Source organism: Aphis gossypii, chromosome X (assembly GCF_020184175.1).
Source record: "Aphis gossypii isolate Hap1 chromosome X, ASM2018417v2, whole genome shotgun sequence".
NCBI classification, from domain to species: Eukaryota; Metazoa; Arthropoda; class Insecta; order Hemiptera; family Aphididae; genus Aphis; species Aphis gossypii.
Window position 1 is genome coordinate 38047093 of NC_065533.1, and position 16820 is coordinate 38063912.

The window sequence follows — 16820 nt, forward strand, 5'->3', positions numbered from 1 at the left end:
ATTTAATAATTTAATTCTTATCACAATAAAATGAACGGTTTATATCAATCCATAGATAATAAAATATCTATGAACCATTCACAGCTGCTGATATATACAATCTGTGATATTATAAGAGAAATATTATCTATGACGTTTGACTTGCAATGAACATTATCACTGACCGCTAAATGTAATCTATTTTAAATTAGTATTTTTCATTTAGTAGGTATGTGTATAATAATATAAACTGAGATTCAAATTTTAACTTTTAATGTTAATTTATCTAATTTATTTATACGAAAATAGTAAAATACATTTTTTAAACGTACCATGTTAATAAATCAATAAATAACTTAATTTTTTTCTCAGATGCAAGTATATAACTACTATTATGTTCTACTGTAACAATAATATAACGAAGTCCGAAATACATTTCTGGCATACCTATACACAGTACCTATATATTATAATATACTTGAAAATATTTATATTTTTTATACTATGGGTTTTCGTGTATTTAACCTTAGAGATATGTATATGTGTTTATGTAACTTTAATAGTTGTATATTTACGAATTATAAAACTATTCGCTCGATAGTATGAGTATATTTAATTGTTAGTTTTATTAAATATATTTATTTACATGACATAAAAGGATGTTACACCCAACTTGTTGTCTCTATCTCACAAGCACTTAACACAGCAAATCATTTGCGCTTAGCAGTTCGGGTTTAGCTTCGTTAACTTTAATATTAAAGTGAATCGATCTATTATGCAATTTAATGGCAAGAACTCCATCTGTGTTCATATATAAGTTTTTTACGATAATTCATTTTTCATTGAGTTTCACGTGTACAAAATAGTGCAGTTTAAAAAATGCTCATAATATACGATAGTTAAAATTAGAATTATCTTAAAAAATTTATATATGAACATTATGAACACATAAAGTTTTTACTATTATTTCATAATAGACGAACAGGTCAATTTAATCTTATGTTAAAACTACCTAACAAAACTAAACAACAAACTGCTGAGCTTAGGTTTGCTATGTACCTAACGTACTTATAAGACAGAAACATTCAAATCATGTATAATGTCTTCTTAACAATAATGCATATTATTGTATGGTAAATACTAAATACGTTATATACATGGGTGCCCATAGGTAACATTTTAGGGGGGGATCAAAATAAAAAAATTCTCGAATATGAGATAATAAAGATTTAATGTTATTTTCACATATAAATGTAAATATGCCATATTTATTGAACTACAAGTTCATAATATTTTTTCCTAGGAGGGTAAAAGTGCCCTACCACCCACTCCCCCAATGTGTGCCTATGTATATACATAAATAATATAATATATACCTATGCAAAAAATGCAGTAGTTTTGTATACTTATAATCAACTCACTATAATTCCAACATTCTCAGAATATTATTTATATCTGAAATGTTAATATAGAGTAAAATGTTGTTTATTATTTTTGGACCACACATATTTGAAATTTTATTGAATTTTATTTTGATAAATGTTTTGATAAGCACTCATGATTTTTAGTGAACAATTAATTTTTATTATAGGTTATCAAAACTAAAAACTACCTATAGAATAATATTTTTATATTTTTTTTTACTCGAACATCAAATACTTCAATTAGATCTTATTAGTTATTTCTAATGAAATTCATTTTAAATATGTAACTGAAACATTAATCTTACTTAGGTAACTATTATTATTATGTCATTAAAATAAATTGAAAACTATCGGAATATTTAAGAATAAAACGGCTAATTATGATTAGTGTGCCAAAATTAGAAAAATTCTTAAAATAATGAAAATTAGAAATTTATTTTATTTTGGTTTTATTTATTTACAGCAAATTTGAATCATTTTTTTGTTTTTATCTTTTTACCGCACCTACAAGTTGTTTAACTTAAACTTACTTTAAATAGCTGTAGATGTTTAGGTAATGAGTAGGACACACTAAGAAAACATAAAATAACATATTCATATTGTAGTAAAGAAACAAAAATTAAATGTATGCTTTTTAAAAAATACTTGTTTTAATATATATATAAATGATATAAATATACCTATTACACATAGTTTAAATAAAAATATGAAAACAACAAATTTTATTAAAATTAAGAATATTAATAGAAAAAAAATTTAAAAAACCAATAAACTTTATGTTTTTATAGACAATATAATTAGTAGGTACTCAATTACAGGTTAATGGCCTTACAATAAAAATGTTTATAAGACCAAATAATTAGTGTTGGTCATATCTTGTCGTAATTTACCTAAATCATTTAAGAGTGTTCTAAGCTTTAATTCATCTTGTTTCCGTTCTTCTAATTTGTCATTCATTTTGTTTTGAATACTAAAAAACATTGAAAAAAAATATAAGATAGATTATAAATATTTTTATTTTTTCTATGTAAAATGAAAAATAAAATATGTTATAATTAAAAAATTACCAATTATGAACCAAAACTGTGTTTTTTTAAAAGTTATAAAATATAATTATTTACTTCTGTTTAGTGTTAAATAAATTTTTATTGGTTTTAGCTTCATGAAATTTGGTGTACAATTCATTAAGTTTTCTTATAGATGTTATCCACCGCTCTTTGAAAAACATACAAGACTTATTGGCTTCTTCAATTTTACTCTCTAAATTTGACTAAACATGATATTATTTATTATTTAATATTCATATAGGTACCAATAAAATTTCTATTATATACAAAATTTGAATTACTTACAATATTTTTCTCTAATTCTTTTACTTGTAAGCCACAATTGGTATTGATATCATATTTTAATACTTCATTCTCTTTTCTTAATAGATTATTAAGTTTTTCTGATTCATACAATTGAGTTTCCAATTCAAAAATTTTATTACTCATGTCATTAATTGTTTGTGCATTGGAAGACTGTATATTTTGCACTAAGCCAATGTATTTATGGTCCATACTATCTTTTTGACAAGTTAACTATAAAATCTCATTATATTTTATTTTAAAAGGAAAACTATAAATACAAAATACAAAATTTATTAATATACTTCAAGTTCTTTGGCTGTAATAATAGCATCTCTTTCTTTTAATTTATCAGACATGTTGTCCAAATCTTTAGCTAATTCTTTACATTTTGACATAGAATATGTTAGTTTCTCTTCATTGTGTTTTCTATCATCAGACCATTTATTATTAAAATCTTTTAACAGTTGTTCTTCTTTCATTTTCATCTGTATAAACATAATAAAATAAATATAAATCGACAGTGTCGATAAAATAATTACTTTTTCGTTAAATAATATCATTTGTTTTTCTTTCCAATCTTCTAATTCTTCAATTAATTTTTGTTGAACATCAAAATTGAATACATTTCTAATGTAAAATATAATTCATATATAAACAATAATCTTACTCACATTATTTATACAATAAAATTTGATTATTATAAAATTTTTATAATTTTAACTTACTGGGGCTTATAATTTTTTGATAAACTTTCTATTTGTCCTAAAATATTATTTTCGTCAGATTTTGGTGAAACTATTTCAATGTTTTTTTCAGTATGGTTATAATCCTCCACTGAAAATAAAAATAAAAATGAAATGAAATTACCTATCATATCAACAATGAAAAAAAATTAATTATTGTATTTATAAATTATAAGTTACCTATAACTGATTTTTAATATTGACAGTTTTTAAACTGTTATTATAATGTTTAAACATTAAAGCTGCCTACATAAACATTTATCATTCATGGTTATAGTAACAATAGCTTGTAATATTGTTTAACTTTTACTTTTTAATGTAATATTATTTTACTATGCTATTGAATTATAATAATCCTTAAACAAATAAATATTATATTATATTCAATATTTTTACCTATTTTCAAATCGTTCTTATTCTTGGATTTTGTATTTTGATTTTTTTCGGGTAAGGTTTTAGTAACTTTATCATTGAAATCTTCAATTCGTAATGATAAATTAAGTTCATAACTACCACTTTTTGATCCTATTAATTTGTATGGTTTAATGTCTATCTAAAATTTTGAAATTTGAGTTAAATTTATTTATTAAACAACATGTTTAACATGTTTGTGTATAAAAATCTGAAATAAGTATAACTTACACGGTCACTGGATATTGGATTAATAGTTTGTGCCCCTTTTAATTTTAATAAAAGATAACCAAGCTTTTCATTTGAATTAGTTTTGTTTATTGGAATGTGAAAGCACTCAACTCTTATAGATGTATTAGACATCTTTGATCTCAGGTAATATAAAATAATTTGCAATATTAATCATTAGTATTATTAAAATAAATAAAAATTTTAATTTTTTACTTTTTTAAGCTAGCATTATTCATATACCATATAATATCTGAAGTAATTTTCAATTCATTTTGGTGTACTGGAATCTTAGGTGTTATAATTTTTTGGTTCATGAATGTTGCATGTATTTCAATAGATCCTCTGATCAAACCAAATCCATAGGCTAAAAAGTAAAATTGTATACATATTGGTATATTATAAAAGTATAGTAATATAAACAATTTTTTTTCATAAATATTAATAATTATAACATTGTTGAAAGTATAAAATATTAAAATTATAATAGTATTATGGATAAAAAAAATGTTATTCAAAATTTATTATATTGTCTCAGGGCCTAAAATTAGGGTATTTTCCTACTGCATACCTACAATTCCATACTCCAAAATATTTTTAAATAATAAACATAGATTTAGTAGTACACATGTCACATATAACTTTGTAGCATAATTGGTTTTGGTATTTATTAATAATTAGTTATAATAAATACAATCTAAAACACCCTTCTATAAAAGTCCTTGATAGTTGATACCTATATAACTAAATATTTTAAAATTAAAAACAAAATAACTTCGGTTAAAGTACAAAAATTAATGGACACTTTTAAATTTGCTACTGCACACAATTTTAGGCCCTGTATTTTCTATATTCTCTAAATTAAATAATTATATTAAAAATATTTTTTGAAACCCCTAATATTATTAATTTTTGTCTTAATTTCAATGAATGGATAATAATCAGAGAATCTGAATACCTAAATTAAACATTTTATTAAATCAACTGTGATATAATAATATATACTTAAATAAGACTATACTCTATAATTAGTTTTATAATTATATCATATTAAAATATTCCTTTAAGAGTTCTTAGAAACTGTACATCATTATATTTTAAAGTTGGTTGTTTCTATAGCAACAAAATCAAAATATTTCATATTTTTGTTTTATTTTTATTAATTACTTTTATAAATAGTTTGATGAATTTAATCTAGTTTATTTTAATCTTTATATTTTATTATTTAAAGTAGTAATAGTTAATTGAACTCAAGAAATAATAATAAGTTTGTTATATTCGTAATATAATTTATAATTTAATGTTTTAACCTGAGAATATTTTTAAAACAATCCTTTTATCCATGCCACTCAATTCTTGAAGTTGATTATCCATATTAAATTTCTGTTGTTTCAAAATGTTATTGCTATTTTAATTTTTAATATTTTTTATTATATTTTATTTTTTATGTATTATATATTATTTTTCGTATTGGTATATTTATTTTAAAATGTATTTTATTATATTATTTTATGATAACTAAATTGTAAATACCAAACAGTAAAATAAATAAAACTATTTTGTATCACTAGGAAATATATAGTTTATTGTTTATACATCAATATATCATGGATTGAAATTTTATGCATTTAACTTGGAACAAACAATATATATTATTATAAGCCATTAAATTTTAATTTAATATTATTCAGTTTCATCATTCATACTTTACATAGGTATGGATTAACTTATCAGTTATCCAACTAGTTCATGTAATATCTTCTTGCAAAAATACATTAAAATTAATAATGCTTCTTTTTATTTCTGTATCCATCAATTAGTATTTTATAAAATTATAATCTTTTTCTGTTCCCAATTTTCCCACTTATATTTGGTATTAAAAAAATCTCTATACAATGTTATTTTCTATATTAAGAATCTTAAAAACAATTTTTTTTTATATATATTTTCATCTAGTTAATGTAAAAGTCAATATTAAATTTATGAGAAGGGAACATAAGATAGAAAATTGCATGGATAACAAAATTTAAAGAGTTTAAACTTCTTTAAATAGAAAATGTTTATTTATTATCACATTTTTTTTAAAAAATGAATACAATTAAAAAATGTTTTCATAGGTTATTATTTAATGACAGTGGCGTACCGATAGGGGGGTTTTAGGAGTTTGATCCCCCAGAAATGAAACATGTAGGTATAATTCTTGTATAGAATATTACATTAATAACATTTTATACATATACATAAATGGTAAACCCCCTCATAAACAAATTCTGTGTATGCCACTGTTTAACAATATTTAATTGTGATCACTGATCATATTACATTCCTACCTACCTAATGAGTAGGTATTGAATTTTATTTACAAGACATAAATAAGTTTGTATTATTTGCATTTAAATAATATCCCATATACATTTATTAGTTTAAAACTAAATATATACAGTAGACAGGGACAAAATTTGTAGTAGGTAACATGTTATCATTAGTATGATTCACTTTTAATTGCAACCAAATAATACTATACTAAGTAAATTTTAATTTATTAGTTACTTCAACAATAAATTTCAAATTGTATAGATATTTAGATTTTAATAGTAATAGTAGTATTAGTGCCAATTTATGTATAGATAATAGATTAATAATTTTTATAAATTATTTAATATTACATTTGCAATGTTAACAATTAATTGCACGTTTAAATATTATATTTAATTAGGTGTATCATAAAGCCACCTAATTGCAGTATCTAAAGTTAATGCATTCAATTTTTATACTAACGTATTGTTACTAGATAGAAACGTTGATAGATTAACTGACACCTGAAAACTACAAGCATAAATATTATACCTTAACCAATTCATATACATTTTGCAAATAATCGCACGTTTTGAGATTTTTTTATTTATTCACATATTTCTCAAATTTTTTATTGTTAACTACATATTAGTCATAAATGTAATTGTCAATATAAATTACTAACTATCAATAATTAATAAAATAAGTAACAATTTAATTACAGTTGTTTGACAGTGAGGCACCTGAAGCCTTGAAAAACATATTTTATTTAATAATTTATATTATTTTATAATTTTTTATTTTTTTTTAATATTTTGAATTACTAATCAACAAAGTAAAAATAAAAATTGTAGTGTTAAAAAGTTTTTATTTTGCTTGTATGACTTAAATTTGTTAAGTATAAAATAAATTTAAATGCATATTTTTGCGCATTTATCAATTTTTTTAGTGTTTAAGTACATGTGTTTTTCGGTAGCAACTAGTTTTTAGTGCATTTACTTCCGGGCCTTACACATAAAATACCAAACTTCACGTTTGGCAGCAAATATAACTGTTTCAAATGCAGGGATCTATTATGCAGTAGGTACGTACCAAATTTTATAGTAATTTGGAAACAAGTAACGACACAATGTATCTCATGATATTATGTTTCAATCTTCAATGGTAATGATAAATATATAGATAACACTGACAAATCCGTGGTAGATAATATAGATTTTATAGTTATTGTTCTCTTATGTCATCTATTAAATTTATTTATCATTTTTTCCGCTCAGGGTCGTTGAATCGCAAAAACGTGTTTGAAATATATTTTTGTTATCAGTTATCACTATACACACACACACACACACACACACACACACTATATATATATATGATATATCACTTAAAAGTTTTCGCTATATTATATTATTTTATTATATTGTTTCACATCTACACAATTATTACGTAATACGTATTTACGTAAATAAAAAGGTTCTACTAACCCGCGACTGGATTGTCGAACAATCAACAATAGTATCACGCATTTTCATAGATTGTTCCGTGTTAATTTTCGTTAAATTTTTTTTTTGCGTTTCTGTATAACGCAATAACTATCATAATTTACGTACCTCCAACAAGAAAATTTAAACAATTATTTTTGTCGACGTGAATCGAACATGTTAATTTTGGTCTCATGACCTGTATCTACCTAAGTACATCCAATCATCAAATTCAAAGTAATATTAATAACAAAATTATCATGCAAAACGTTATTAACAGTGTGAAGGGCACTGCATTAGGTTTCGCTGGATTTTTGACTCCAGTTTTAAAGGTATTTATTATTTTTTATTAATTATACATTGAGTGGGTGTTTAATGTGAAATTAATAACAGCAACAATATTTAAGACATATTATATTATAAATGGATTTGTATTTTTAGGAATCAAAATTTAAAGAAACTGGTGTAGTGACACCAAATGAGTTTGTTATTGCTGGTGATCACTTGGTTCATACATGTCCAACATGGGAATGGGCTTGTGGTGACGAGTGCAAGACTAAGTCTTATTTACCGAAAAATAAACAATACTTAATCACAAGAAATGTTCCATGTGTACGCCGATGTAAACAAGTAAATAATTGTATTCAATTGATTTAAACATTATACTACATTATTATTATTAATATTTTTTATTAGATTGAGAACTGTGAAGTTCAAGAGAACATTGTGGAATCTGAAGAAGGAAATGAAGGATGGGTTGAAACACATCATTTTGATTCTGCACTTTCACCTTTGAGTGAAAAAATATCTGATATATCATTAGAAGTATGTAAGACTATTTCATTACATAAATAATTAGGTGATCCCTTAGAAATATTTTTAAAAACACATAATCATGATGAATGTTTATTAGTTACTTCTAACAATAGTAACATTGGTCACTTAGATCGTTGTTGTGAACTACATGCTTTTTAAAATAGAATTATAACTGATCTTTGTGAGCATTTGTGAACAATTCAGCTTATGTAGTAAAATTTATTATATGAATATTATATATTAAACTGTAGAAAATTTACCATTAGCATATTAGCTAACTAAAATAAGTTCTGTTGATCTGTAAGTTTATCAGTTTGTCACTACTGTGAAGTGTAAATTGTTATGTCTGTTTATAAAAATGTACATTCTTTTCCAATATTTTTACTTATAAATAATACACATTTGTCTTTATAATCAGATATTTTTAAAGCCCTATCAAAACTTCAGATTATAATAATATGCTTGAACAAACGGTATTTAATCAGTGCATAATTTAGTATAGTAATAATTGTATTATTAGTTGAGCTTTGTTTCAGGTTAATTAACATGATTTTCAAATTATATTTCATATTTGTTTTATTATAGAAAATTTACATATAGGTTTAATTGTATTAAGCCATTAAAATTATTATTATTTTTTATTTGATTTATAGAATTTAAAATATTTTGTTAATTACAAATAATTTATAACAGATATTTTTAGATGTAAATTGCTAGGTATTTTAGACCATTATTATTTTGATTCTATTAAACATCTAACTTAGTATTCTTAAAATATTTGTGATATTTTTTGAAAGTAGTCACTTATATTGTTTTATGAAAATGATTTTTTTATAGTATATTTTTTTATTGTTTAATTCCTAAAGGAATTTATTATCAAATATTAAAGATAATTTTGTTGAATTAAAAATCTCAGTTACTTAATTTATACAAATGTTAAAAGATAAGATAAAATATTTCTATCCTGATCTTTAGATGTTACACCAATATACATTTGAACTCAAAAACTTAAAATATAATTTATTTTATACATATTATGTTTTCATTAAAAAAAAATAGTCATAGGACTTGTAAATCGATTTCAATACAAAGCTTAACATTTTGTACAACTACTAACAGTACTAACTATAGTAAGAAAAAAAAATTGAGTCAGAACTAATTATTTGCAGCCCGTAGGTTTTGATATAGTATACCATGCAAAACCTGTGCACATGCCTATGATACAAATTAAATTTTAAAACTAGTTATTACAAAACTAATTTGTCTTGAGTTGTATTCTGTTTAGTGAATTCTCTCGCTAATTTTGCAATTCCCTATGCTGTACTTTGCTGTTGAGACCGGTTCTACAATGGCAGATAAATACACAGAAACTCCAATTTATGTTGGCCTTCAGTATGTTCTGTTACTGGACAGAGTATACTTTCTGTAAACTAAGCTTGTGTTAAAAGTTACAATTTACTTAAATACTAACTGGTTAAGGAGATAATATAACAACAAATTTTACTTATAATTTATAATAATTAATAACAAATAAATAACCAGTTAATAACAGTTATTTTTATAATAAAAGTATGTTACAAATATATTACAGATTTTATTAACGGGTGTAGTATTAAAACATGTAATATAGCCATGTAACAACAATTATAGAGGATAATATTTTTGAGGTTTAGATATTTCAGTCTATTATTTTATAAATATTTTACTACATGCTTAAATAATATATTTCATTTAAAAATAAAATAAAAATATTTGTAAATTTAAATGGATATCAAATTGTTCTGATACTATGTTTAGACAAATCTATACGTAATTCCCTTTGAAAATGTTAGTCTTTATCATTTTTGTAATGGCTAAATTTATTCTATGATAACATAAATAAAATTATTTTGTATTAATGCTTTTTATCTATGTTGAAAGAAATCAAACAAATAGCTGAGGTTCTCTTGACATCATACGCTAAGTTTATTCTTTTAATTTAAATGTTATTAATATTCATTCAATTACCTATTCATATGTTTTATTATCTATAAAATAGTTATTTTTCTGAATAATTAATCCCCTAGAAATATTGTATTAAATAATTTAAATTTTTGACTAGTCAATCCTTTAAGAGCAGGTTTTTATACTTATATACATACTCTGTTGGATTTATAAAGGTTTCAAAGCATTAGCAACAAGATCCTTTACTCTAAATTAACAAATTGTATTAAATTATTATAATTATCATATGATGCTAAACAAAATGTTCTAATGAGATACTACCACTTGTGTAAATTATTAAAACTATTACTTAAAATGTGAAAGCCAATACAAAATAATTCACTTGCAAATTTAATTTTAAATACTTGTCAAAATTTAAAACCAAATAATGAATAACTGAGACAAAAGATAATTTTATACATTTTATAATATTGCACGTGAGTTATTATTATCACAAAATGTATCATCAAAGTTATCTTTTATGTTATTAATCATATAGTTCATGGTCATGATTTAATTAATTGCTCATTTGAAAGTATAAAATACAAACATTTTATTTTATTGAATAAATGTTCTACATCATAATTGTAATATTTAAATGTTTGTAGGGAAACCAGAACAATTTAAATGTAACAAGTCTTAACAAGGATAATCACGTTTTAAATAGTGCAACCAATGACAACTCAGTTGTAAGAAATATTAAAGTAGATTCTCATTATTGTGAAGTTGATGATGACGATGACGAGGAAGAAGGTGATGCTATAGATATGGATGCATTTGTGGAAAGTGGTTTGCTTGAAGACGATGATTCGGTTAGTTTATTTTATACATACATAAAAATAATGAATAGTAACGTTTTTTTAGTAAGTTTTATCAAAATATTTGTAAAAAATAATTTATATTTATAGATTAAAATAAATATGTGTTTTTAGACACACTGGTTGATTCATTTATCAAAGAACATTGATTTTCTTAAAGATTGCTTAACATTTTAGAAAATATTTTAATTTTTTTACGTAATTTTAGTTTTTAGATGATTATATAATAAAAATATTTAAAAAATACTATTTTATCACTTTTTTATGACAACATACATTTTTATATCCTTATTCTGAAATAAAATATTTTTTGGAGTGCTGCAATATATTAAAAATAAATTTTGTACTAGTATTTTATAAGATAAGTATTTTAGAAAATATGAGGAGAGGTACCTTGCAAAATGTTCTTAATTTAGATCTAAACTTTGTATACTTTTATTTATTAACTAGCTCAACATTTAATTTTTGTATATCCTAGCACTCCAAAGAATATTCTATTTCAGAATAAGGATATAAAAATGTATGTTGTCATTATAAAAAAGTGACAACTTAAAAACTAAAAATAGTAAATTTTTTACCAAATTAAACAAAAAAAGTTTATTTTTCATTACTTAGTCTAAAATTATGTAAAATATTTTAAAATATTAAATAGTTTATAAAATAATTTATGTATTTTATCAAAGAATTACCTTGTATATGGTAATAAATTAATGTCAAAAATAACAAAAACATAATAATGACTTGTATAGTTGTATCAATAAATTATTATGGTATGATTTTTATAAGTTATAACTATATAAATCATTAAAAATATTTTTTTGGTAAAAAAAGGTTTAAGATTTTGGTATTTACTTTTTGAAAATTTAATTTGTGAGTTATAATTAAATTAACAAATTACTAAGTTCTATTCCTTTGTTTTATCACTATTATTTTGGTATATACAAGTTATATACAATAAATTATTTTAATTTTAAAAATAACTCTTATTGATATAAATATTAAAAAGTAAGAAGCTAAATTTTATATTGTATTATTTTTTAAGGTGACTATTAATCAGAAACATACAAAAGAAAAAAAGTTATCTAACTCATCTGTTGATGATATATTAAGAACCCGAACATATGACTTACATATTACTTATGACAAATTCTACCAAACTCCAAGACTATGGCTTTATGGTTATAATGAAGTAAGTGTTTTAAAATTATATTATGTTAGATTTGAAACAAACCTTTTAGTAGTATTTAATTTTAAATTCTTTTATTTTGTGTGTGAAATTTCTGTATCTTTCGGAAATAATTTCTAAAAATAAACTCATTCTTATTACATTTTATTCCATCAAATTTTTGTTGACAGTTGTTCAAGATACTTTTTATTATAAGGTTCATATTATGATTAAAAAATGTTAATTGTAACAGAATTTTACTTAACATATAATTAACATTGTCTCAATAGGGTCATAATAGGGTGATTCATTGTTGTGTTCACACAAAAATATCTGAAATATATACATTGTATATAAAAAGAAAAATGAAATATATACAATATATACAATATATACATTGTTCAACATCTGAATATTTTATATCAAATTATAAAGCTATTTTTTCTCTTTATGAATATTAGAATCAAAAACCATTAAATGTTGAAGAAATGTATGAAGATGTGAGTCAAGATTATGCAAAGAAAACTGTTACTATGGAATCACACCCACATATTCCAGGTCCTTCTATGGCTTCAATACATCCTTGCAAGTATGTATATTTGTAATAAAGCTGAGTTTACCACTTAGAGTAATTAGTAATTACCCTGTAGTTTACAGCCATTTTATCTGTCGTGTTTTATGTTATTAATCATATTCTGATTGACAGTTGTAATCATAGTAAAATTTATTAACTATGATCTACCAGACAATTTACAGAATTTAACTGAGCTCAAATGTTGAACACGATAAGATAGCTGTGAACCCAGATTTAAATTTATTTACTACCATTAAAAAATATAATCAATATTTTAAACAAAATTAAACTTAAGAACTATTAGTATAAATTATTTTATTTGCAAAAATAAAAATATTATTTTTCTTTTATGTATTTATTTATTAAACAATTTGTTGTAAAAACATCTATGGTCCTCGGACCCTTACGGATCAACACGTCTACTGGAAAGGGTTTTTTTTAACATAAAATGAAAATACCATACACTAAATAGTATTATAGTATATATAAATACAAAAATTTTATTTTTATTAAGTGAGTCCGCAATCATTTTTACTATCTTTAAGGGGTCTGGCAGAGAAAAAGTTTGGGAAACACTGTCTTAGAGTAATTATTATAATTTCACATTTATATAAAATATTAGTATAATCAATTATTGACAGTTGGAATTATAAAAATTTGGACACACCTACGATTTTTAAGAAATAAAATTAAAATCACACAGCTCTTTGTTCAGAATCTAAAAATAAATTGTTGGTATTTTCTTTTTTATATAAATACTATTTCAATAGTATTCTTACTTGCTTAAGATGACTTCCTTAAAATCATAGGTGTTTCCAAATATTTTGAACTGGAGAATTACATACCACAAAATGTATCTGGAAAAACTTAAAGAATTAATAAATTAGTTAAAAGGTAATACTAATATCTGATTAAAATTATTTTAAGTACACGATTTACATGTTACCTATAAAACAGTAATATGCCAAAATGTTAGTTGTCATAAATTCATAACATAATTTAACTAAAACCTTTTATATTCTCAAATTAAAAACAGTTTCTTTTTTAATTTAAATTTCTTAATAAAATAAAAATTATTACCAAATTAAAAATAAATTAAGATTATTAATATTTTTCTTGCATATAATATTAGTTATATATTATATTATTATTGTTGTAAATACAATTATTTGATAAGTATGCTTTTGTTTTTATTGTGTTTATGTTAGGTTTTGATGGTATTCCAGTATATGAATCATAATTAATGGTTAAATAAATCAGATACTAATAATAGTAAAATAATGTTCATAATATGATTAAAAAAAAATGATCATATCTGACACATATTATATATTTGTTTAAAACAATTTGTAACTACATAAACATAGTATAATACAGTGTAACTTATATTAGTAAACACCTCTTGCAGACATTTTTAAATTTCATAGCATAAAATATATACATAGAATGATCTTCTATACTTCTAACTTAAAATAATTATATTTTAATTCCCACGTGCCCTTAGTAAATTTAATTTGAATTTCATGAATAAATAATAATATTATTAAGAGAGGTATTATATTAAACTTGTACTACTTCTTCAAATTTAGGTAACTAACACACTGTGCCATTGAAAGTCCAATATATACCCACTACACCCTTGTATCTGTAGACATGCCTATGCTTAAAATAATATTTTATTTTATTTTATTTTACTGTTTGACATTTAATTAGTTATTTGTAAATATTTACAGGCATGCGGACATAATGAAAAAGTTAATCCAAATGGTGACTGATGGTGGAAAAGATTTAGGAGTACACATGTACTTAATTATATTTTTAAAATTTGTTCAATCAGTCATACCAACTATAGATTATGATTATACTCAAAATATCAATTTATAGTAAGAGTCAAGTTGTTCTTTGAAAATATGAGAGTATAATTTATTTTTAAATCAAAATTTATTGTAAAAAAATAATTAATTGAAAATTGATCCAATTAAAATCAACTGTTTATGAGACCAACCAATAAATATAACTAAATCGTATTAACAATCATTATTTTAGTTGCTATAATGCATGTTAAATACAATTTAAAGTATAAATTAATTATTTACAAAAAGCTTATTTTATTTGTAAAGTTTTTATGATAAATGAATAACAACTAAAAAAAAAAAAAAATTACAAATGTACTTATTTTACTTATACCTAAAAGATTAAAATATTATTCATACGTATTTTTATATTAATTATTAAAGAGACTTCAAACTTTATGAAAATGATGAAATATGACATTATAATATTATGTATTTTGAGTTTTTGACAGTCGACTGGTAATTTAAAAATACAAATTATTTAGATTTTTTTTTTAAGATACTTGTTATTTTTTTAATATTTTCATTGTTAAAATATATGCCATTTGTTTATAGTTTTATTATTAATCTATTGTTGCTTATAAAATATAATAAAAAAATATTTTGTTTACATTAATTTTATCTCCTAGTCAATGCTAACTTAACAATTAATAATTGATGTATTGTATAATACATGATTGAAGAACTCATTGGCAAATTTTCTTTTGAAGTCTGCCAAAATATTTTAAACATATCATGTATTTTTTAATTCTATTGAATCATTTAGTATGTTTTTATTTATCGTGAATGCCATTTTAAGCAAAATATCACTTATTATAAAACATTTGTTTAACAATATACACTATTATTCCGTTTGTATGAAATTTCAAATTTTACCCTATTTTACATTTGGATATTTTAAAGTACATATTCTTCAGAAAGGGTTAAGCAAGTCTTTATTGTAATGTATAAATTATAAAAATATATTGCAACCACAGAGTATAATTATGATTCATGTTAAGTTTAAAATATAATATGAAGATTTAAATTTTGAAACTTATTGAAAAGAATTTAAAATATATATATATTACTACATGATATTTGTGCTCATACAAACATTATTGTTATCTTTTCATTGTGCTTATGAAGGGGCTCTCACACAGTCACACAAAAAATTAAGATTATGAAAAAATATATTTACTACCAAGATACCTTAAAGCATTGAACACAAAGTCTTAGTCCAAAATTCTCGCAAATCATAATTTTGGAAGTTATATCTTACCAAAGGTTACGATTTTACGCGTTTACGAGCGAAACGACGGCGCTGAGGAGCGTAGCGACGAGTGCCGATACACGCGCAGTCACTGCCGAGGCATTTTGTGATAATCAATTTTTTTGAATTTTTAAACAGTAAGTACGATAATTAAAATCTACAAATATTTCCATCCATCTTAAAAATATACAACAAAAAAAAAAAAATCAAAAAGTAGTTTTAGGGGGAAAAAAAACCGAAAAAATCTCGAAAAAACCGAAAAAGTGGGCACTAAACTGCATTATTTTGTTCCTGTAATCCAGTTCTTTATATTATCGTGTTGAAACCCAAGTGAGAGCAAATATTTTGTTAATACCTTATTATCTGATATCTATAATATTTGGTGAAAATCATGACAACCCATAGATATGTTGTATAAATAATAATAATATTTATTCGTCTAT

General features: G+C 22.6%; 2 protein-coding genes and 1 long non-coding RNA gene across 5 annotated transcripts; 1 reads left to right on the top strand and 2 right to left on the bottom strand.

The window, feature by feature from the left end:
* Nucleotides 1–2176: 2176 nt before the first annotated feature.
* Nucleotides 2177–5668, bottom strand: LOC114119661 (repetitive organellar protein-like). Of its 2 annotated transcripts, XM_027981295.2 has the most exons (10): nt 5448–5668; nt 4354–4504; nt 4141–4279; nt 3895–4051; nt 3481–3589; nt 3295–3382; nt 3058–3240; nt 2756–2986; nt 2525–2673; nt 2177–2373 (listed from the first exon to the last, which is right to left on the bottom strand). In XM_027981295.2, exons 1-10 carry the CDS (start codon nt 5509–5511, stop codon nt 2247–2249), a joined length of 1398 nt encoding a protein of 465 aa, XP_027837096.2. In that variant the 5' UTR covers nt 5512–5668; the 3' UTR covers nt 2177–2246. The 2 variants fall into 2 exon arrangements, with proteins under 2 accessions (XP_027837096.2, XP_050062154.1); XM_050206197.1 differs by lacking the exon at nt 5448–5668 and having other exon boundaries at nt 4381–4477.
* A 2134-nt stretch (nt 5669–7802) lies between these two features.
* On the top strand, nt 7803–15741 carry LOC114119647 (ubiquitin-like-conjugating enzyme ATG3). Its single transcript, XM_027981275.2, has 7 exons — nt 7803–8248; nt 8358–8546; nt 8613–8741; nt 11324–11527; nt 12576–12722; nt 13160–13287; nt 15006–15741. The coding sequence occupies exons 1-7, from the start codon at nt 8111–8113 to the stop codon at nt 15154–15156; spliced, it is 1086 nt and encodes a 361-aa protein (XP_027837076.2). The 5' UTR covers nt 7803–8110; the 3' UTR covers nt 15157–15741.
* Nucleotides 10055–16522, bottom strand: LOC126551776 (uncharacterized). 2 transcript variants are annotated; one of them, XR_007605661.1, is made up of 3 exons: nt 16387–16522; nt 14052–14138; nt 10055–10162 (listed from the first exon to the last, which is right to left on the bottom strand). It is a non-coding gene; the product is annotated as an uncharacterized LOC126551776 (long non-coding RNA). The 2 variants fall into 2 exon arrangements; XR_007605660.1 differs by having other exon boundaries at nt 16317–16519.
* Between the last annotated feature and the right edge of the window lie 298 nt (nt 16523–16820).